Here is an 18,196-nt window from a genome sequence, read left to right as displayed (position 1 = left end):
TTGGGATTTAGAAGCACTTCTAGCAGTTGTGGACATTTTGATCATTATATATAAAAATTTTGGACATTTAGTCATTAGCTTACACCCTAAAAGTACTATAGGGGCATTTTTTTGGTCATTAATTCATAAAAGAGCATTTTGAGAAAGAACTTGTTTTTATTCATGTCCAAGCTCCCATACTAACCATTCAATGTGGGCACAGGTTTGGAATCCATCCTTCTAAGTTCATGAAACCTACCCAATCGAGTTTAAAACTGATCATATTGAGGATCTATGTCTTATTAAAGCTTAAGAAATATTAAAATACATCCAAGACATGTTGCGCGTAAACAGATGATGTGAGCGTAATATAATCATTAGAAGACCATCGATTTACTTTGGTGAAACTGATAATGCCAAATTATTGAATTTTTCATCTATTTTATTCCGCAAGGCACACGATGATCCATACAAGTTCTTCACAATTTCTCAAAGTTCTCTGCAAACATTTAACTAGAAGGGGAAATAAAAGACTATAGTCTCAAATCTTATTAGACAAAAACGTGAAACATAAATGAAGTTATTATTGGATCTCGCATACAAGAGGGAGATTTTGATTAATCGAGCTTGCTACCAGCCACATCCAACACAAACCTGTATCTCACGTCGTTCCTCTCCATTCTCTCAAATGCTTTGTTCACATAATCCATCTTCACAATCTCTATCATTGATTTCAATCCCTTCTCCGTCCAAAATTCCAATATTTCTTGAGTCTCTTCCATGCTCCCTATGAAACTCCCCGTGATCGACTTCTTACCTATAAAAACACGAAGTTAAACAATTAAATAAGACCCTTGCTACAGTGAATTGAAATAACATTCAAATTAAAATTCGAGTGTGTAGAGAACCATCGATTGTCCTTGAGTGTACGACACTCGTATCTTGAGAAAAAATACTTACGTTTTAAAAAAAAAATACTTGGGTGCTACTTTCAGGTCTTCAACTGTTATTTCTTGTCACTTTAGCATTTTCAACAATTAAATTGGACAACATTGCAAAGATTGTAAACAATGCATATGAAGCAAGTTAGTTTTTCCATATTTGGACCATCCAAAAGCATCAGGGATCGAATAAACATGAAATTTTTAATGACTTGGGATCCAATACTATGTCTCGCTCTTATTTTATAGGAACGGTGTCTACGTGACACACTTTTGTTGGAGTTTAAAACACCTTGGGTTCCTAACCAAGCCGTGTAAACAGCCCAATGTATTTATTCTCTAATTAACCAAAGGGTGCCACATAAACACGAGTACTTTTTAATTTGGTTGAAAGTAGTCAGACCTGATTCAGCTTGGTTGGATCAATTTACATTTATTACAAAATTTTGCAAATAGAAAATTTTATTTATATTATTTTCACTAATTAATCATAATAACCATGTGCTAGGGAAGGGAGATAGGTGCCACTAGGCTTACAAAAAATTATTATTTCTATTTTTAATAAATTATAAATAGAAATACTTGTGTAATTTAAAACATCGTTATAGAAGAAGTGGCTGGACACTAAAAATTGAGTGGACATGAATGTCCCCATCCTGCTAAGCTTACATGGTATGTAAATGGTTAACGTGGTAAAGGCACAGAATTGTAAATCTTTTTCTTCAGGATACAAGGGAAAAGATCTACGATTTTGTCCCCTTACCACATCAATTGCTTATAAATCGTGTATGTGAGTCAATTTATCACTAGTCTTAATTTAATATAATTAGGGACATTTTAGTCAGAAACCCAAGAAAAATGCAACTCACAACCTTAGAATCATGTTGATTGGTTTTTAAAATTACATAAACAACCTTCTTTTATTATCTTATCTACAAAAACCCTTCGCTCAATATTTTAAATTACAAATAAGCCCTTGCAATTGCCACCTTCTAGTTTATTTAATATGAATTTTACTAAATAATATTTGTCTATCTCCTTAGATCGGTATAGATCATTAGGTATTAGCAATTGAATATTGAATGAGCATCCTATATATTCCAGATAGATATGACTTTTCTAATCAAACACTATATGTCACACGGATCGTAATGTACGGCTGAGATTGAAGGAAAACCACACTTTATCCTAAGGATTCTCTCTTGGAGAATCTTGATAAAGCTTATAAGCAAAGAGACAAGGCAATTTGTGTCCAATGTGAGACTAAACTCAACACGCCTACGCACATGCATGGGCCGGACTGGACCAAAGCACATGGAGATATGAATTGGGTGACTAGGAGGAGAGAAAGACTTGATATGATGCCATGATAAGTTTACGATTCCAACTCAAAGCCAATTGGCTACTAGTGGAGAGACCAAACAAGGCAATTTGTGTTCGATGTGGACTAAACTCAACAAAGCAATTTGTGTTCGATGTAGACTAAACTCAACAAATATCTAGAAACCATCCTCCCATCTCAGCTGTACATTAATGTCGTGAGACTCAAAAAAAAAATTAATTATTTATCGATTTTTTTTACTTCAGAATTTTGTATGTTAAATTGGTTCCAATAAAAACGTGGATGAAATAGTTGGGGAGTACCTAGAATCAAATCAGCGGAATCAAACTGTAGAGGCTCAGTACCGCCACCAACTAATAACAGCTTCCCATTAAACTTGAGAAGCGAAAGGAAGGATTGAAGAGGGTGCACTGCAGGTACAGTGTCAAGAATGTAATCGAGGCTCTCTGCTGCTCTCTCCATCTCAGTAGTATTAGAGCTCACTAGGAAAGCATCCGCACCCAACACACCTAATGCCTCCTCTTTCTTCTTATAAGACGTACTTATCACAGTCACATGGTGTCCCATAGCCTTGGCTACCAGAACACCTACATGACCAACTCCTCCCAACCCCAAAATCCCAGCTTTGAGACACTTATCAGACCCAATAAACTGTTTCAATGGGCTGTAAGCTGTCACCCCTGCGCACAATAGTGGGGCTGCGTCGTCTGGTGCTAACTTATCTGGAATCCTCACCACAAACCTGCGTTTCACAAATTGGGTTTATTAGAAGGAACTAAAGAAAAAAAAATGGGGAGTTTTTCTAATTAGTGGGTTTGTTTGTTTACTTTTGATGGACGACCATGGTTGAAGAGAAGCCTCCTTGAGTGGGATTTCCGTCTTTGTAGATACCATTGTAGGTGAAGATTCTGTTTCTGCAGTATTGTTCCATGTTGGATTTGCAAGTGGAGCAGTTCCCACAAGACCCAATTATACATCCAACTCCAACTATATCTCCTACTTTGAATTTCTTAACAGCACTACCCAACTCCACCACTTCTCCTACTACTTCATGCCTTCAATGTTACATCAACACATGAAGGGAAAAAAAATCAGAATATAGTGAGACAGAGTATAAAAAACTGAGGACTGAGATGGGAGAACAAACAAAAAATTCCTAGCGATCAGTAACCAGGGTCTGTATGTTACGGCTTTTTTTGCCGACTTTTTTGGCTTTGAGTTTAAAAAATTAGAAAAGTACATTTGTTGGCAGTGGCTCGTGCTTCATCAGCTTTTGTGGGAAACCCAAAATTATGTTGTTAAAAAACCTTGTTAACACTGAAAAACATATGGGGGTGAAATAACGATTAAACAACATAATCAATTCGACAACTCTCACTACTTGTTTGTCTGTTTCTGTAACAAACAAAATTCTCCACGAAGTAATTTTTTTTCTCCTACACAAAATCCTAAAGTAGAAGTTGAAATCCGTGACAAACAGACCCTAATTATTCCTACTGAAGTATGTTCTTAACGTATCTCTCTAGGAATAGCTTCCCATCTGAGTCGTACGTTTGATGTTTTGTCTCAAACGACATTTGAGTCTGTCCATCAGCAAACAGATGAAGTGGGATAATATTCATGGAGATTCCCGAATTTTGGATCCCTAGAAAATCTCGACCGATCTCAAATATGGCATGTATTATTAAAACCAGTTATTGCCACGTGGCAATTCCAAACTACATCACCATCAAGGTTCATTTTTTGCTCCGAGGTCAACGGGCCAATTGGATCGTAAAGCATAAAAATATTTTTAAAAAAGTTGTGACGTGGCAATATATTATTAAATCATCATCATCCATGTTTTTCCCTGTAAATTTAAAGAAGAGTGAGGAATCTACCCTGGGACCAAAGGGTAATTGGTCATGTGAAGCTCATTTCTCATCTGATGAAGATCGGTGTGATCTATGCCACAGTAAAGAACCTTGAAAGTTACATCTTCTGCACCAGTTTTCCTAATTCCAAGAAACAATCAACATCATACATACATACATACATACATAGAGGAGAGAGAGAGAGAGAGAGGTTATGATTCAAGCTTACCTGACAGTAAACGAATACGGAGAGAGAATTCCAGCCGGGTCTCTTGCAGCCCAACCTGTGACCGTTCGCTCCATTTCCTCAGCTGTGGACATAATTAAGTAGGCAAAGAGAGCAACTGAAAAAGAGGGTTATAACTTATGAGAAGAACTTTGAAACTTTTATTTGCTTCTTAATTCTTATAGGCAGTAGTTGTAGGCTCTGTCCATTCGATGGCTTGGAAAGAAGGCTTTAAACAATACTTCCTTTAGCCGCCCAAAGAGTATGGCAGACACTACGACCAAAGTTGCGTTGGATTTATAAAATTTATTAAGGATATTTTATTTACCTCCCTCATTAGTAAGTAAATATTACCATGCCTCCCTAATTCTTAATATTAGATTTCTACTTGCTTTGACCATTGTCTTGGTGTTTTACCAAGATTAGTTTAAAATGACAAAATTACCCTTAATATTAATAAAATTACCGAAATTTTATGCTATCATCGAGTGAATCCTCTACCGTCTGTATCCCCTTTTCCTGCTGAGCTCCTAAAGTTAAATGATTTGATGTAATACCTTGATGACAATAGATATAAATAACAGAGAACTACAAGAAAAATGGGTTGCAAATGATCTATTCCCGTCTTATTCCTATTCCTATAGAAAATGAATGATGTCTATGTGGCATATTTTAGTAAGAATTAAAAAATAACTCCTAATCAAACCTTCTTTACATTGCACGCAACCCAATGTTTTTAAACTCCAATCAAAACATGCCACATAAATACTATATGTTGTAGGAATCACACACCACTTTGGATAACGATTCATCTTCAAGAAATAGATGTGCAATCTTAGTAGGTGGCTAGAACTTCAAAATAGAGGAAATGTATCAAAGATAATTAAGAATACTGATTTTTTGATGCCCCCTTATGATATATGCCCCTATCATAGAATCGTAGATCATTTATCTCAGGATACATAGAATCAAATCTTTTCTTGTGTATCCCAAGGTAAGTGATCTACGATTTTGTGATGGGAGCGTATGTAAGAGAGGGGGTATCAGATTATCAAGACTCTATGATTAATTATTGGGGAGGTAAGTGAAGATATGTTTTTGGTATTCTATTATACTTGATAATGAAGTTGTTAACAATGATTATTGAAAAAAAAAACATTTGATGGTGAAGTGCAAAGTATCTATCCCAATTCCCAATCTTATTTATTATACAATTGATTTTCTTTTAAATATTCAAGACAAGTTGTGGGAGCAGGGACCTCTTTTGACTCTTGTTGGCTTCATTTTTATTTTATAAGCATTTGATTTTGATTATAGAAATTAGAGTCGTGATAAATTAAAGCTTTTGATACGCTCCTTGATGTAGCAATGCATAGAATCATAGATCTTTTTCTTCTAGATACACAAAGAAAAATATCTATGGTTGCATTGCTACACCAAGGAGCATACAAAGAGCGTTAGGTTTTGGAGTGCTAGTTTATCATTAATCTAGAAATTATGGTTGTATATAATACAACGATTGGGATCGATCAAATCATTCTATCAACTTAATTATTTCCATAACATGACTCATTATTCATTTCCCTGGTATGATTTAAAAAAAAAAAAATGAAAAATTGACTATTGGATGTTGGTGGACTTAATCAAAATTTAGGCCCACATTTTGGTGGACCTGAATAGCTAAAATCATAGTGTTGTTTTCTTGGTATTGATTTGAGTATCTAAAGAAATACCTAAATCAATGACTAAAATTCATCAAGAAGGCTGAGCATGTGTTTGGAAATGCTAGTTCACCGTGAGAGTTGGACTTTTGAGAGTTCAACTCTAGAAAGTTGATGGTGAGGGTAAATTAGAACTTCCATGTTTGATAGTTGGTGAGAGTTTAACAAACAAACTATTCAACTCTTCATATAGTATTTGATTGTAGAGCAGAGGATTTGAAATAGGATTTCAACTGCGACGAGTTTGAACAGAGGATGATGGTGGATGAGACTCCTCTTGAAGTTGTCAAGTGGTGGTGGCACTTGGTAGAAGGCAACACCATTATTGTTGGATTAGAGAAGATCAACAATAGTATAGGGATTGAAGGGTCCTTGAGTGATAAATGAACCTCTATTGATGAGCAGGGCGGAGCTAGTAAGGAGACATTGGGGGCAATTACGCCCACTCAACTTTTTTGGACATTTTAAATACCCTTAAATTTATGCTTAAATTTAAGATACCCCTACATTTTGAACTACTGACATGTTCCGTTTGACTTTGTTGCCTTCACTCTCTCATCTTCCTCTAATTTTTGCCGCCTCTCCCTCCAATTAACTATAACTTTGCCCCCACTAGAAGAAAATCCTGGCTCCACCCCCGTTGGTGAGGAGGGAAAAACCCTAATTCATGGAGAGAGAGAGGAGCATGGGCTGTGTTGGGGTTGGGGAAGGAGGAGAGAGATGACTAGGACCGAGCATGGGCCAGGGGAAAAAAGGATCTACTTTTACTTCCAAAATCTACTCGGTTTCGCTGCCGAGACGACTCTCTCTCTTGCCTAGTGTATTCCAACTCCAAACTTCGATCAAATCATCAAAATGACCAACACCCCAAGCGAAAAAAGAGATGGGCTTTTCGCCATGAACAAAAGCTAGATGCTTGTTTTCAAGAGTACATTTAAGTAGTTTTGTGGGCTTTAATGGCCCAATGGATTTCTATGATTTCTAGATGGACCCGAATGAGGCTTTGATATGTTGCAAATCTAATAGACCAACCAAGCCATTAACCCCAATTGACTAATACTTTCCTGACTAATATAGTGAGGAAAAAGGATTACTAAGCCTCATCCACCATCTAAAAGACCTTGAGATTCGTAAATAAGTTTCCGAGATTCGTAAGACTAGTCGGACTCTTAAACCTAATTGTCCGGTCATTGATCATAATTTGGGCTTAACCACATATCCAGCAGGAATGCTTTGAAGTGCCTGTATAGAATCACTTAGCTTCAAACCATTTTTATACGTAATTTGATTGGGATTTGGGAGATCCAATATTGTTTGGTGAAAAGGTTTAGGGAATAATTTTTTGGGATTTAGAAGCACTTCTAGTAGTTGTGGATATATATATATATATTAAATTTTTGGACATTTAGTCTATTATGCCCTAAAAATACTATAGGGACATTTTTTAGTCATTAATTCATAAAAGAGCATTTCGAGAAAGAAATCGTTTTTATTCATGTCCAAGCTCCCATACTAACTATTCAATGGGGGCACTGGTTTGGAATCCATCCTCTTTAAGTTCATGAAACCTACCCAACCGAGTTTAAAACTGATCATATTGAGGATCCAAGTCTTATTAAAGCTTAAGAAATATTAAAATACGTCCAAGAGACATGTTGTGCGTAAACAGATGATGTGAGCGTAATATAATCATTAGAAGACCATCAATTTACTTTGGTGAAACTCATAATGCCAAATTATTGAATTTTTCCTCTATTTTATTCTGCAAGGCACACGATGATCCATACAAGTTCTTCACAATTTCTCAAACTTCTCAGCAAAACTAAAAGGGGAAATAAAAGACTATAGTCTCAAATTTTATTAGACAAAAATGTGAAACATAAATGAAGATATTATTGGATCTCGCATGTGAGAGGGAGCTTTTGATTAATCGAGCTTGCTACCAGCCACATCCAATACAAATCTGTATCTCACGTCGTTCCTCTCCATTCTCTCAAATGCTTTGTTCACATAATCCATCTTCACAATCTCTATCATTGATTTCAATCCCTTCTCCGCCCAAAATTCTAATATTTCTTGAGTCTCTTCCATGCTTCCTATGAAACTCCCCGTGATCGACTTCTTACCTATAAAAACACAATGTTAAACAATTAAATAAGACCCTTGCTACAGTGAATTGAAATAACATTCAAATTAGAATTTGAGTGTGTAGAGAACCATCGATTGTCCTTGAGTGTGCGCACTCATATCTTGAGAAAAAATACTTGTGTTTTTTTATATAATTGGGTGCTACTTTCAGGTCTTCAACTGTTATTTCAAGCCACTTTAGCATTTTTCAACAAATAAATTGCACGACATTGCAAAGATTGTAAACCATGCATAAGGAGCAAGTTAGTTTATCCATATTTGGACCATCTAAAAACATAGAGATCGAATAAACATGAAAATTTTAATGACTCAGGATCCAATACAGTGTCTTGTTCCTATTTTTATAGGAATGGTGCTATGCGACACACTTATCTGGAGTTTAAAACACCTTGAGTTCCTAACCAAACCGTGCACACAGTCTAATGTGTTTATTCTCTAACCAAAGTGTGCCACATAAACAGTCTTTTTTTAATTTGGTTGACTGTTGTGAGACCTGATTCAATTTGGTTGGATCAATTTACATTTATTACAAAAAAAATTTGCAAATAGAAAATTTTATTTATATTATTTTCACTAATTTATGATAATAAACATGTACTAGGGAAGGAAGATAGGTGCCACTAGAGCAACAAAAAATTATTATTTTTATTTTTAATAAATTATAAATAGAAATACTTTTGTAATTTAAAACAAAGGTATAAAGGAAGTGGTTGGACACTAAAAATTGAGTGGTCATAAATGTCCCCATTTTTATATTTAAATGTAGTGTCGTGACAAACTTACATGGTCTGTACATGGTTAACGTGGCAAAGGCACAGAACCATAAATCTTTTTCTTCGGGATACACAAGGGAAAAGATTTACAGTTTTGTCCCCTTGCCACATCAATTGTGTACAAATCGCATACATGCGTCAATTTATCACTAGTCTTAATTTAATATAATTAGGGACATTTTAGTCAAAAACCCAAGAAAAATGCAACCCAAAACCTTAGAGTCACGTTGATTGATTTTTAAAATTATATAAATAACCCTCTTTTATTATCTTATCGACAAAAACTCTTTACTCAATATTTTAAATTACAAATAAACCCTTGCAATTGCCACCTTCTAGTTTATTTAATATGAATTTTACTAAATAATATTTGTCTCTCATTAGATGGGTATAGATCATTAGGTATTAGCAATTGAATATTGAATGATCATCCCATATATTTCAGATAGATATGACTTTTCTAATCAAACACTATATGTCACACAAATCGTAATGTACAGCTGAGATTGAAGGAAAACCGCATTTTATCCTAGGGATTTTCTCTTGAAGAATCTTGATAGAGCTTATAAGAAAAGAGATAAGGCAATTTGTGTCTATTGTGGGACTAAACTCAACATGCCCACGCACTTGGGTGGGCCGGACTACACCAAAGCACATGGAGATATGAATTGGGTAATGTGAAGGAGAGAAAGGCCTGATCAGATACCATGATAAATTTAGGAGTCCAACTCAAAAACAATTGGCTATGAGTGGAGAGACCCAGACAAGGCAATTTGTGTCAGATGTGGACTAAACTCAACAAATCTCTAGAAACCATCCTCCCATCTCAGCTGTACATTAATGTCGTGAGGCTAAAAATATATTTAAAATTATTTATCGATTTTTTTTTTACTTCAGAATTTTGTATTTTAAATTGGTTCCAATAAAACATTGGATGAAATAGTTGGGGAGTACCTAGAATCAAATCAGCGGAATCAAACTGCAGTGGCTCAGGACAGACACCAACTAATAACAGCTTCCCATTGAACTTGAGAAGCGAAAGGTAGGATTGAAGAGGGTGCACTGCAGGTACAGTGTCAAGAATGTAATCGAGGCTCTCTGCTGCTCTCTCCATCTCAGTAGTATTAGAGCTCACTAGGAAAGCATCCGCACCTAACACACCTAATGCCTCCTCTTTCTTCTTATCAGACGTACTTATCACAGTCACATGGTGTCCCATAGCCTTGGCTATCAGAACACCTACATGACCAACTCCTCCCAACCCCAAAATCCCAGCTTTGAGACACTCATCAGACCCAATAAACTGTTTTAATGGGCTGTAAGCTGTCACCCCTGCGCACAATAGTGGAGCTGCTTCGTCTGGTGCTAACTTATCTGGTATCCTCACCACAAACCTGCATTTCAAAATTGGGTTTCTTAGAAGGAACTAAAGAAAAAAATGGGGAGTTTGTTTAATTAGTGGGTTTGTTTGTTTACTTTTGATGGACGACCATGGTTGAAGAGAAGCCTCCTTGAGTGGGATTTCCGTCTTTGTAGATACCATTGTAGGTGACGATTCTGTTTCTGCAGTATTGTTCCATGTTGGATTTGCAAGTGGAGCAGTCCCCACATGACCCGATTATACATCCAACTCCAACTATATCTCCTACTTTGAATTTCTTTACATCACTACCCAACTCCACTACTTCCCCTACTACTTCATGCCTTCAATGTTACATCAACACATGAAGAAAAAAAAACAGAATATTGTGAGGCAGAGTATCAAAAACAGAGGACTGAGATGGGAGGACAAACAAAAAAATTCCTAGCGATCAGTAATAAGGGTCTGTTTGTTACAGGTTTTTTTCGACAGACTTTTTGGGCTTTGAGTAAAAAAAAAAAAAAAAAAAAAATTATAGAAGTACGTTTGCTTTTTAAAAGCCACTGTTTTCAAGCTATAACCACAAATAGAAGCCAACACCCAAAAACATTGAAGTTTGTGTGTGTGTGTGTGTGTGTGTGTGTGTGTGTGTGAAATAACATAATCAATTCGACCTCTCTCTCTCTACTACTTGTTTGTCTCCTTCTGTAACAAACAACATTCTCTTTGAAGTGAATTTTTTTTTTTTTTTTTTTTTTTTTTTCTCCTGGACACAAAATTTTAAATCCGTAACAAACAGGCCCTAAATATTCCTAGTGAAAAACACATCTCTAGGAATAGCTTCCCATCTCAGTCGTACGTTTGGTGTTTTGTCTCAAACGACATTTGAGTCTGTCCATCAGCAAACAGATGAAATGGGATAATATTCATGGAGATTCCCAAATGTTGGATGCCTAGAAAATTTCGACCGATCTCCCAGATGGCATGTATTATTGAAACCAGTTATTGCCACGTGGCAATTTATCAACTATATCACCATTAAGGCTCACTTTTTGCTCCAAGGTCAACGGGCTAATTGGATCATAATAAAGCATAAAAATAAAAATAAAAAGTTGCGACGTGGCAATTTTTATTGAATCATCATCATCATCATCCATGTTTTTCCCTGTAAAATTAAAGAAGAGTTAGGAATCTACCCTGGGACCAAAGGGTAATTGGTCATGTGAATCTCGTTTCTCATCTGATGAAGATCGGTGTGATCTATGCCACAGTAAAGAACCTTGAAAGTTACATCTTCTGCACCTGTTTTCCTAATTTCAAGAAACAACCAACATCATACATACATACATACATACATACATAGAGGAGAGAGAGAAAGAGAGAGGTGTTATGGTCCAATCTTACCTGATAGTAAATGAATATGGAGAGAGAATTCCAGTCTGGTCTCTTGCAGCCCAACCTGTGACCGTTCGCTCCATTTCCTCAGCTGTCGACATAATTAAGTAGGCAAAGCGAGCAACTGAAAAAGATGGTTATAACTTATGAGAAGAACTTTGAAACTTTTATTTGCTTCTTAATTCTTATAGGCAGTAGTTGTAGGCTCTGCTCTGTCCATTCGATGGCTTGGAAGGAAGGCTTTAAACAATACTTCCTTTAGCCGCCCAAAGAGAATGGCAGACACGATGACCCAAGTTGCATTAGATTTATAAAATTTATTTAAGGATATTTTATTTACCTCCCTCATTAGTAAGTAAATATTACCATGCTTCCCTAATTCTTAATATTAGATTTCTACTTGCTTTGACCATTGTTTTCGTGTTTTACCAAGATTAGTTTAAAATGATAAAATTACCCTTAATATTAATAAAATTACCGAAATTTTATACTATCATCGGAAGAATCAGGATCTTGTAAGGTGTCTAGTTTCAGAATGAATCCTCTGTAGTCGGTTTCCCCTTTTCCTGTTGAGCTCCTAAATTTAAATGATTTGATGTAATATCTTGATGATAATAGATATAAATAACAAAGAACTACAAGAAAAATGGGCCGCAAATGATCTGTCCCGTCTTATTCCTATAGAAAATCAACGATGTCTATGTAACACATTTTAGTAGGAATTTAAAATAATTCCTAATCAAGCCTTCTTTACATTGCACGCAACCCAATGTTTTTACTCTCCAATCAGAACATGCCACGTAAATACTATATGTTTTAGGAATCACACACCACTTTGGATCATGACTCATCTTCAAGATAGAGATGTGAAGTCTTAATAGGTGGTTAGAACTTCAAAATAGAGGAAATGTATCAAATATAATTAAGAATAATGATTTTTTGACGCCCCCCCTTTTATATATGCCCCCATCACAAAATTATAGATCATTTGCCTCAAGATATGTAGAATCATAAATCTTTTTCTTGTGTATCCCGAGGCAAGTGATCTATGATTCTGTGATAGGGGGCGTATGTAAGAGGGGGACATCAGATTATTAGGACTCTATGATTAATTATTGTGGACTTCATTGAAGATATGTTTTTGATTTTCTATTATACTTTGATAATGAAGTTATTAACAATGATTATTGCAAAAAAATACATTTGATGGTGAAGTGCACAGTATCTATCCCAGTTCCCAATCTTATTTATTATACAATTGATTTTCTTTTAAATATTCAAGGCAAGTTGTGGGTGAATGGACCTCTTTACTCTTATCGGCTTCATTTTTATTTTTGTAACCATTTGATTTTGATTATAGAAATTAGAGTCATGACAATTTGAAGTTCTTTGTATGCTCCCTGGCATGACAATGCATAGAATCATAAATCTTTTTCTTCAAGATATGTGTGGAGGATATTTCTCACTAGGAACTGAGGGGTGACACGTGGCACCTATGGATTCGAGTTTGATATGGATATAGAAGGGTAAAATCGGTAGTGGGATCCAATTAAGTCCTAAGGTCTCATCTCTATATATATAGATGGACAAATGAGCTAAAAGGTATGATTTTCTCCCCTCTCCAAACTGAACTCATTTTTGTACTAAATCTCTGACTTGGGCGTCGGAGTGGTGTCGATGTAGGTACACCTAGGAGAACGAGGAGAGGGGATCGCAAGGTGGCATCTGAGATCGAAAAGTAGAGCGAAAATGCACATCTACAATTGGCGCCGTCTGTGGGGACTCGAATATCAACTACGATTTCACCAAATGGGGTTAATGGACGGGTGAAGATTTCGAAAAACTGATTGCTGTATTCGGGAGAAATATAAAAAAAGAGTCGTTTTTGATAATTTGTATGGTCATCCACCTTTTAAATTGAAGAAAAAACGTAGAAACAGAGGGAGATAGTAAACGAGACTGCGAGAAAGAAATTTTTTCAACATTTTTCACAAAATTAATGGCGGCGGTCTGTCAAACAACAGCAACAAAGGGAACATGTTTGGTGGTTCAAGCGAAGGGGAAGAGAGGCATGCAAGATCGTTAGTTCAAACGCCCTCTCCCTCCTCCTTTTCCCAAGATGGAAGACGATGGCAACCCCAAATTCGTCATTTTCATACATACGGCTAATGTAGTGAAGGAATGATGGAAGATCCCTTAGCGTCGTTTATTCCATAGCCTGATACCATGAGAGAGTGAGAGCTAAGGATCTCTCTTTGAGATCTAGATCTGAGTTTGAGCTAGTTTCGATCTAATTATGGAGGAATCGAAAAAGGGTTGGAGATTTCTCTGAGCGGATAGAGAGGATAATCAAGTGCTGCGAAACGTGAATCAAACACGTTGGTAGACCTACCTTCAGACTTCTTGAGGAGCTCCAACTTGAGGGGTCGAAGACGTGGAGGCATCAACACTTTCTTTCTTTTATCTATAAGATCTATAAGATCTTGCTGCTAAAGAAGAGGAAGCCATTAATGGCGGTTTCCAACCTTATTCAACTTCGGTAACTTCACTTCCGAGAAATGTTGAAGAAATGATATCGTCAGGGATTTAATGATACATGAGCAAGTTACAGGAAACGTGTTAAGGGGAGGTACAGTGAGTCAGTGACATGTAGGTATTTTTACTTACCTCTTATTTAAATTATTTTGAATGAAAAGGAAAAAATAAAAAAACAAGAAAGTGGGTTTGATGCGTACAGCTCATTAAAAGTTGATGAGTGATGCTGTGAGACATCCACATCAATTTTTGATGTTCTTTAAAATCAGCAACCATTTAGTAAAATCAAGCAGAAGCATAAATAAGGGCTTAAAGTGGGAATTGAGTTTGGATTTGGTGCATTGATTATACATCATTTTTGTAAATCTCTCCTTAATATTGGGAGAGGAAAATATGCAAAGTGGTTAAAAAATATTGAGGTGTGGTGCGTGCACATTAAAGAAATAAAAGGTAAAAAGGATTTGAGTCTAATATAGGACTCCTAATTCCCACCAAGTCACACTAAGTTACTTAATTGTCGACTCAATCGAGTCAATTAATGTATGGTGCCGAGCGATTATATTGCTCGGGGGGGCTTAAGTCACGCCTATAGTAAGGTGCCACGTGACCCAATTTATCTCTTGAGTTAGTTCGAAATAAAGTGACTCAGGTGGTTAAGTGCAAGCTCGACTCAAAAATCAAATTTTAGAACTTTGATCGAGTAAAATGATGTAATTTGAAGGCTTAACCCAAATCCGACTTACCAAGCCATATGGTATAAGTGGAGTCGTGATATAAAGGTAAGTGGTTTGCATCAAGTGTGATGTTGATGATTGTTGGGATCCAATTAAGTTAGTAAAATGGTATAAATTGGGGGCTTAACTAAGCCCGACATGCCGAGTCACTAGACTCCGATGAATCGAATTTATTAATTAGAAACTCGGTGAGTTGAGGGATTCCACTAAGTCGAGCTACTAAGTTTGTAATTCAAAATTTTGATCGAGTCAAAGGTGACTCCATCGAACAGTGTAACGATTAATTAGGAATTCATCCGATTCAAATAGCTCAATGGATTATGGGAAAATCTTTGTGGGGGTTCAATTTTACCCCGACTCACCGAGTCAAAGGGGAAACCAACCCCAACTCACTAGCATCGACTCAACGAGCCGAGCGGGTTTGACTTAAGAGATTGATTTATACATTGGATTCGATCAAACTATGATGTTTTAAGCAATGACGTAGATCGACAACATTGGATTGAGAACTAATTGCCTTATTAGTTTATGCAATTATTATTGTTGCGTGTCTACTGTTACTTTAAAGATGCAGGAAGCAGAAGAACTTGACACACACCTGACTCATATGGGGAGTCCGGTCCACATCCTAAGTTGGTCATACGGGACCACTTAGTGCAAAATCCGACTGTTGGGGGTCGGCCTACAAAGAAAGCCTTGGCCCTTCACTGGTGCCGAGCCCAACCGAGGGGTTGGTGTAGCAGAAAGCCTTGGCCCTTCACTGGTGCCGAGCCCAACCGAGGGGTTGGTGTAGCGGAAAGCCTTGGCCCTTCACTGGTGCCGAGCCCAACCGAGGGGTTGGTGTAGCAGAAAGCCTTGGCCCTTCACTGGTGTCGAGCCCAACCGAGGGGTTTGGTGTAGCAGAAAGCCTTGGCCTATCAGGGAGCCGAGCCCGATCTGGGATTTCGATCGATTATTTTATTATTTATCAAAGCCTTGGCCTATCAGGGGAGCCGAGCCCGATCTGGGACTTCGATCGGTTATTCTATTATTTATCAAAGCCTTGGCCATCAGGGGAGCCGAGCCCGATCTGGGATTTCGATCGATTATTTTATTAAAGCCTTGGCCTATCAGGGGAGTCGAGTCCGATCTGAGACTTCGATCGGTTATTCTACCATTTATCAAAGTCTTGGCCTATCAGGGAGCCGAGCCCGATCTGGGATTTCGATCGGTTATTTTATCAAAGCCTTGGCCCATCAGGGGAGCCGAGCCCGATCTGGGACTTCGATCGGTTATTTTATTATTTATCAAAGCCTTGGCCCATCAGGGGAGCCAAGCCCGATCTGGGACTTCGATCGGTTATTCTACCATTTATCAAAGCCTTGGCCGATCAGGAGAGCCGAGCCCGATCTAGGACTTCGATCGGTTATTCTACCATTTATCAAAGCCTTGGCCTATCAGGGGAGCCGAGCCCGATCTGGGACTTCGATCGGTTATTCTATTATTTATCAAAGTCATAGCCCATCAGGGGAGCCGAGCTTGATCCGGGACTTCGATCAGTTATTCTATTATTTATCAAAATCTTGGATCATTTTGGGATCCAAACCCGATCTGGGATTTCGATCGGGTATTCTACTATTTAACGAAAATCCTGGCTCGTGATAGGAGCAAATCTCGACCGTAAGAGGGTCGGCACGCAATGAAAATCTTGACGAGTGAAGGGAACCAAGCCCGATCAATCAGGGTCGGGTTAACTCGTCTTTGTCTTTTTTATATAACGACTGATTCATAAGGGAGGCAAGTCCATCCATTGGGGGTGGGTTTAATTGATTTATGTTCCAAACCCGACCGTAGGGTGTTATATATATTGGCTTTGGAGATCGGGTTTATGATGGCACCAAGCGCAATCAATAATCAGAAAATGATAAGTTATGGGGTGCGTGACCACGTGTCACATAGTAGCATTCATTTATTCTCGGGCGCTCGGACTAAAAGTCCAAACCCCCGAGAGGGGGTATTGTGGAGGATATTTCTCACTAGGAACTGAGGGGTGACACGTGGCACCTATGGATTCGAGTTTGATATGGATATAGAAGGGTAAAATCGGTAGTGGGATCCAATTAAGTCCTAAGGTCTCATCTCTATATATATAGATGGACAAATGAGCTAAAAGGTATGATTTTCTCCCCTCTCCAAACTGAACTCATTTTTGTACTAAATCTCTGACTTGGGCGTCGGAGTGATGTCGATGTAGGTACACCTAGGAGAACGAGGAGAGGGGATCGCAAGGTGGCATCTGAGATCGAAAAGTAGAGCGAAAATGCACATCTACAATATGCAAAGAAAAAGATCCATGTACAAAAAGCGTTAGGTTTTGGAGTGCTAGTTTATCATTTGTCTGGAAATTATGGTTGTACATAGTACAAAAATTTGGATCAAATCATTCTATCAACTTATTTATTTCCACAAAATGACTTATCATTCATATGCCTTGTATGATTTTGAAAAAAGAAAAAATTTAAATTGACTATTGGATGTTGGTGGACTTAATCAAAATGTAGGCCCACATTATCAAAGTGTTGTTTTCTTGGTATTGATTTGAGTATCTAAAGAAATACCTAAATCAATGACAAAAATTCATCAAGAAGGCTTAGCGTGTGTTTGGAAATGCTAGCTCACTGTGAGAGTTAGACTTTTGAGTTCAACTCTTGAAAGTTGATAATGAAGATTAATTAGAATTTCCATGTTTGATATTTGGTGAGAGTTTAACAAACAAACTATTCAGCACTTCATATAGGGTTTGATTGCAAAGCAGAGGATTTGAAATAAGATTTCAATTGTGATGAGCTTGGGCAAAGGATGATGAGGTGCCTTGAAGGTGGTGGTGGATGAGACTCCTCTTGAAGTTGACAAGTGGTGATGGCATTTTGACGAAGGGAACACCATTATGGTTGGATTAGAGAATATCAATAATGGTAGAAGGATCGAAGGTTCGTTGGGTGATAAATGAACCTCTATTGGTGAGGAGGGAAAATCCCTAGTTCATGGAGAGAGAGAGAGAGAGAGAGAGAGAGAGAGAGAGAGAGAGAGGGTGGAGCATGGGTTGTGTTGGGGTTGGGGAAGGAGTAGAGAGATGACTGGGACGGAGCATGGGCTAGGGAAAAAGGAGAGAGAGAAGGAGTACTTGCAATGAAGACGAAGAGTTGTTGA

General features: G+C 37.5%; 2 protein-coding genes across 2 annotated transcripts; both read right to left on the bottom strand.

Moving 5' to 3' along the window:
• Positions 1-386: 386 nt before the first annotated feature.
• Positions 387-4,594, bottom strand: LOC147409230 (putative cinnamyl alcohol dehydrogenase 1). The gene is made up of 5 exons (XM_086459180.1): positions 4,345-4,594; positions 4,143-4,256; positions 3,090-3,317; positions 2,565-3,004; positions 387-796 (listed from the first exon to the last, which is right to left on the bottom strand). The coding sequence occupies exons 1-5, from the start codon at positions 4,434-4,436 to the stop codon at positions 597-599; spliced, it is 1,074 nt and encodes a 357-aa protein (XP_086315306.1). The 5' UTR covers positions 4,437-4,594; the 3' UTR covers positions 387-596.
• A 3,191-nt stretch (positions 4,595-7,785) lies between these two features.
• LOC147409229 (putative cinnamyl alcohol dehydrogenase) lies at positions 7,786-11,958 on the bottom strand. Its single transcript, XM_086459174.1, has 5 exons — positions 11,748-11,958; positions 11,540-11,653; positions 10,460-10,687; positions 9,938-10,377; positions 7,786-8,188 (listed from the first exon to the last, which is right to left on the bottom strand). Exons 1-5 carry the CDS (start codon positions 11,837-11,839, stop codon positions 7,989-7,991), a joined length of 1,074 nt encoding a protein of 357 aa, XP_086315300.1. The 5' UTR covers positions 11,840-11,958; the 3' UTR covers positions 7,786-7,988.
• Positions 11,959-18,196: the final 6,238 nt, after the last annotated feature.

Source organism: Akebia trifoliata, chromosome 2, assembly GCF_017979445.1.
Source record: "Akebia trifoliata isolate Shusen 1 chromosome 2, ASM1797944v1, whole genome shotgun sequence".
In the NCBI taxonomy this organism is placed as follows: domain Eukaryota; kingdom Viridiplantae; phylum Streptophyta; class Magnoliopsida; order Ranunculales; family Lardizabalaceae; genus Akebia; species Akebia trifoliata.
This window is presented reverse-complemented; position numbering and strand designations above follow the sequence as displayed.

Excerpts from the sequence above, each read along its gene's own strand:
- LOC147409230 (XM_086459180.1), bottom strand. The coding sequence starts at position 4,436 with ATGTCCACAGCTGAGGAAATGGAGCGAACGGTCACAGGTTGGGCTGCA. Across the intron at positions 4,257-4,344 it reads CCGTATTCGTTTACTGTCAG|GAAAACTGGTGCAGAAGATG; the intron begins GTAAGCTTGAAT and ends TCTTGGAATTAG. Across the intron at positions 3,005-3,089 it reads ACCATGGTCGTCCATCAAAA|GTTTGTGGTGAGGATTCCAG; the intron begins GTAAACAAACAA and ends TGTGAAACGCAG.
- LOC147409229 (XM_086459174.1), bottom strand. The coding sequence starts at position 11,839 with ATGTCGACAGCTGAGGAAATGGAGCGAACGGTCACAGGTTGGGCTGCA. Across the intron at positions 11,654-11,747 it reads CCATATTCATTTACTATCAG|GAAAACAGGTGCAGAAGATG; the intron begins GTAAGATTGGAC and ends TCTTGAAATTAG. Across the intron at positions 10,378-10,459 it reads ACCATGGTCGTCCATCAAAA|GTTTGTGGTGAGGATACCAG; the intron begins GTAAACAAACAA and ends TTTGAAATGCAG.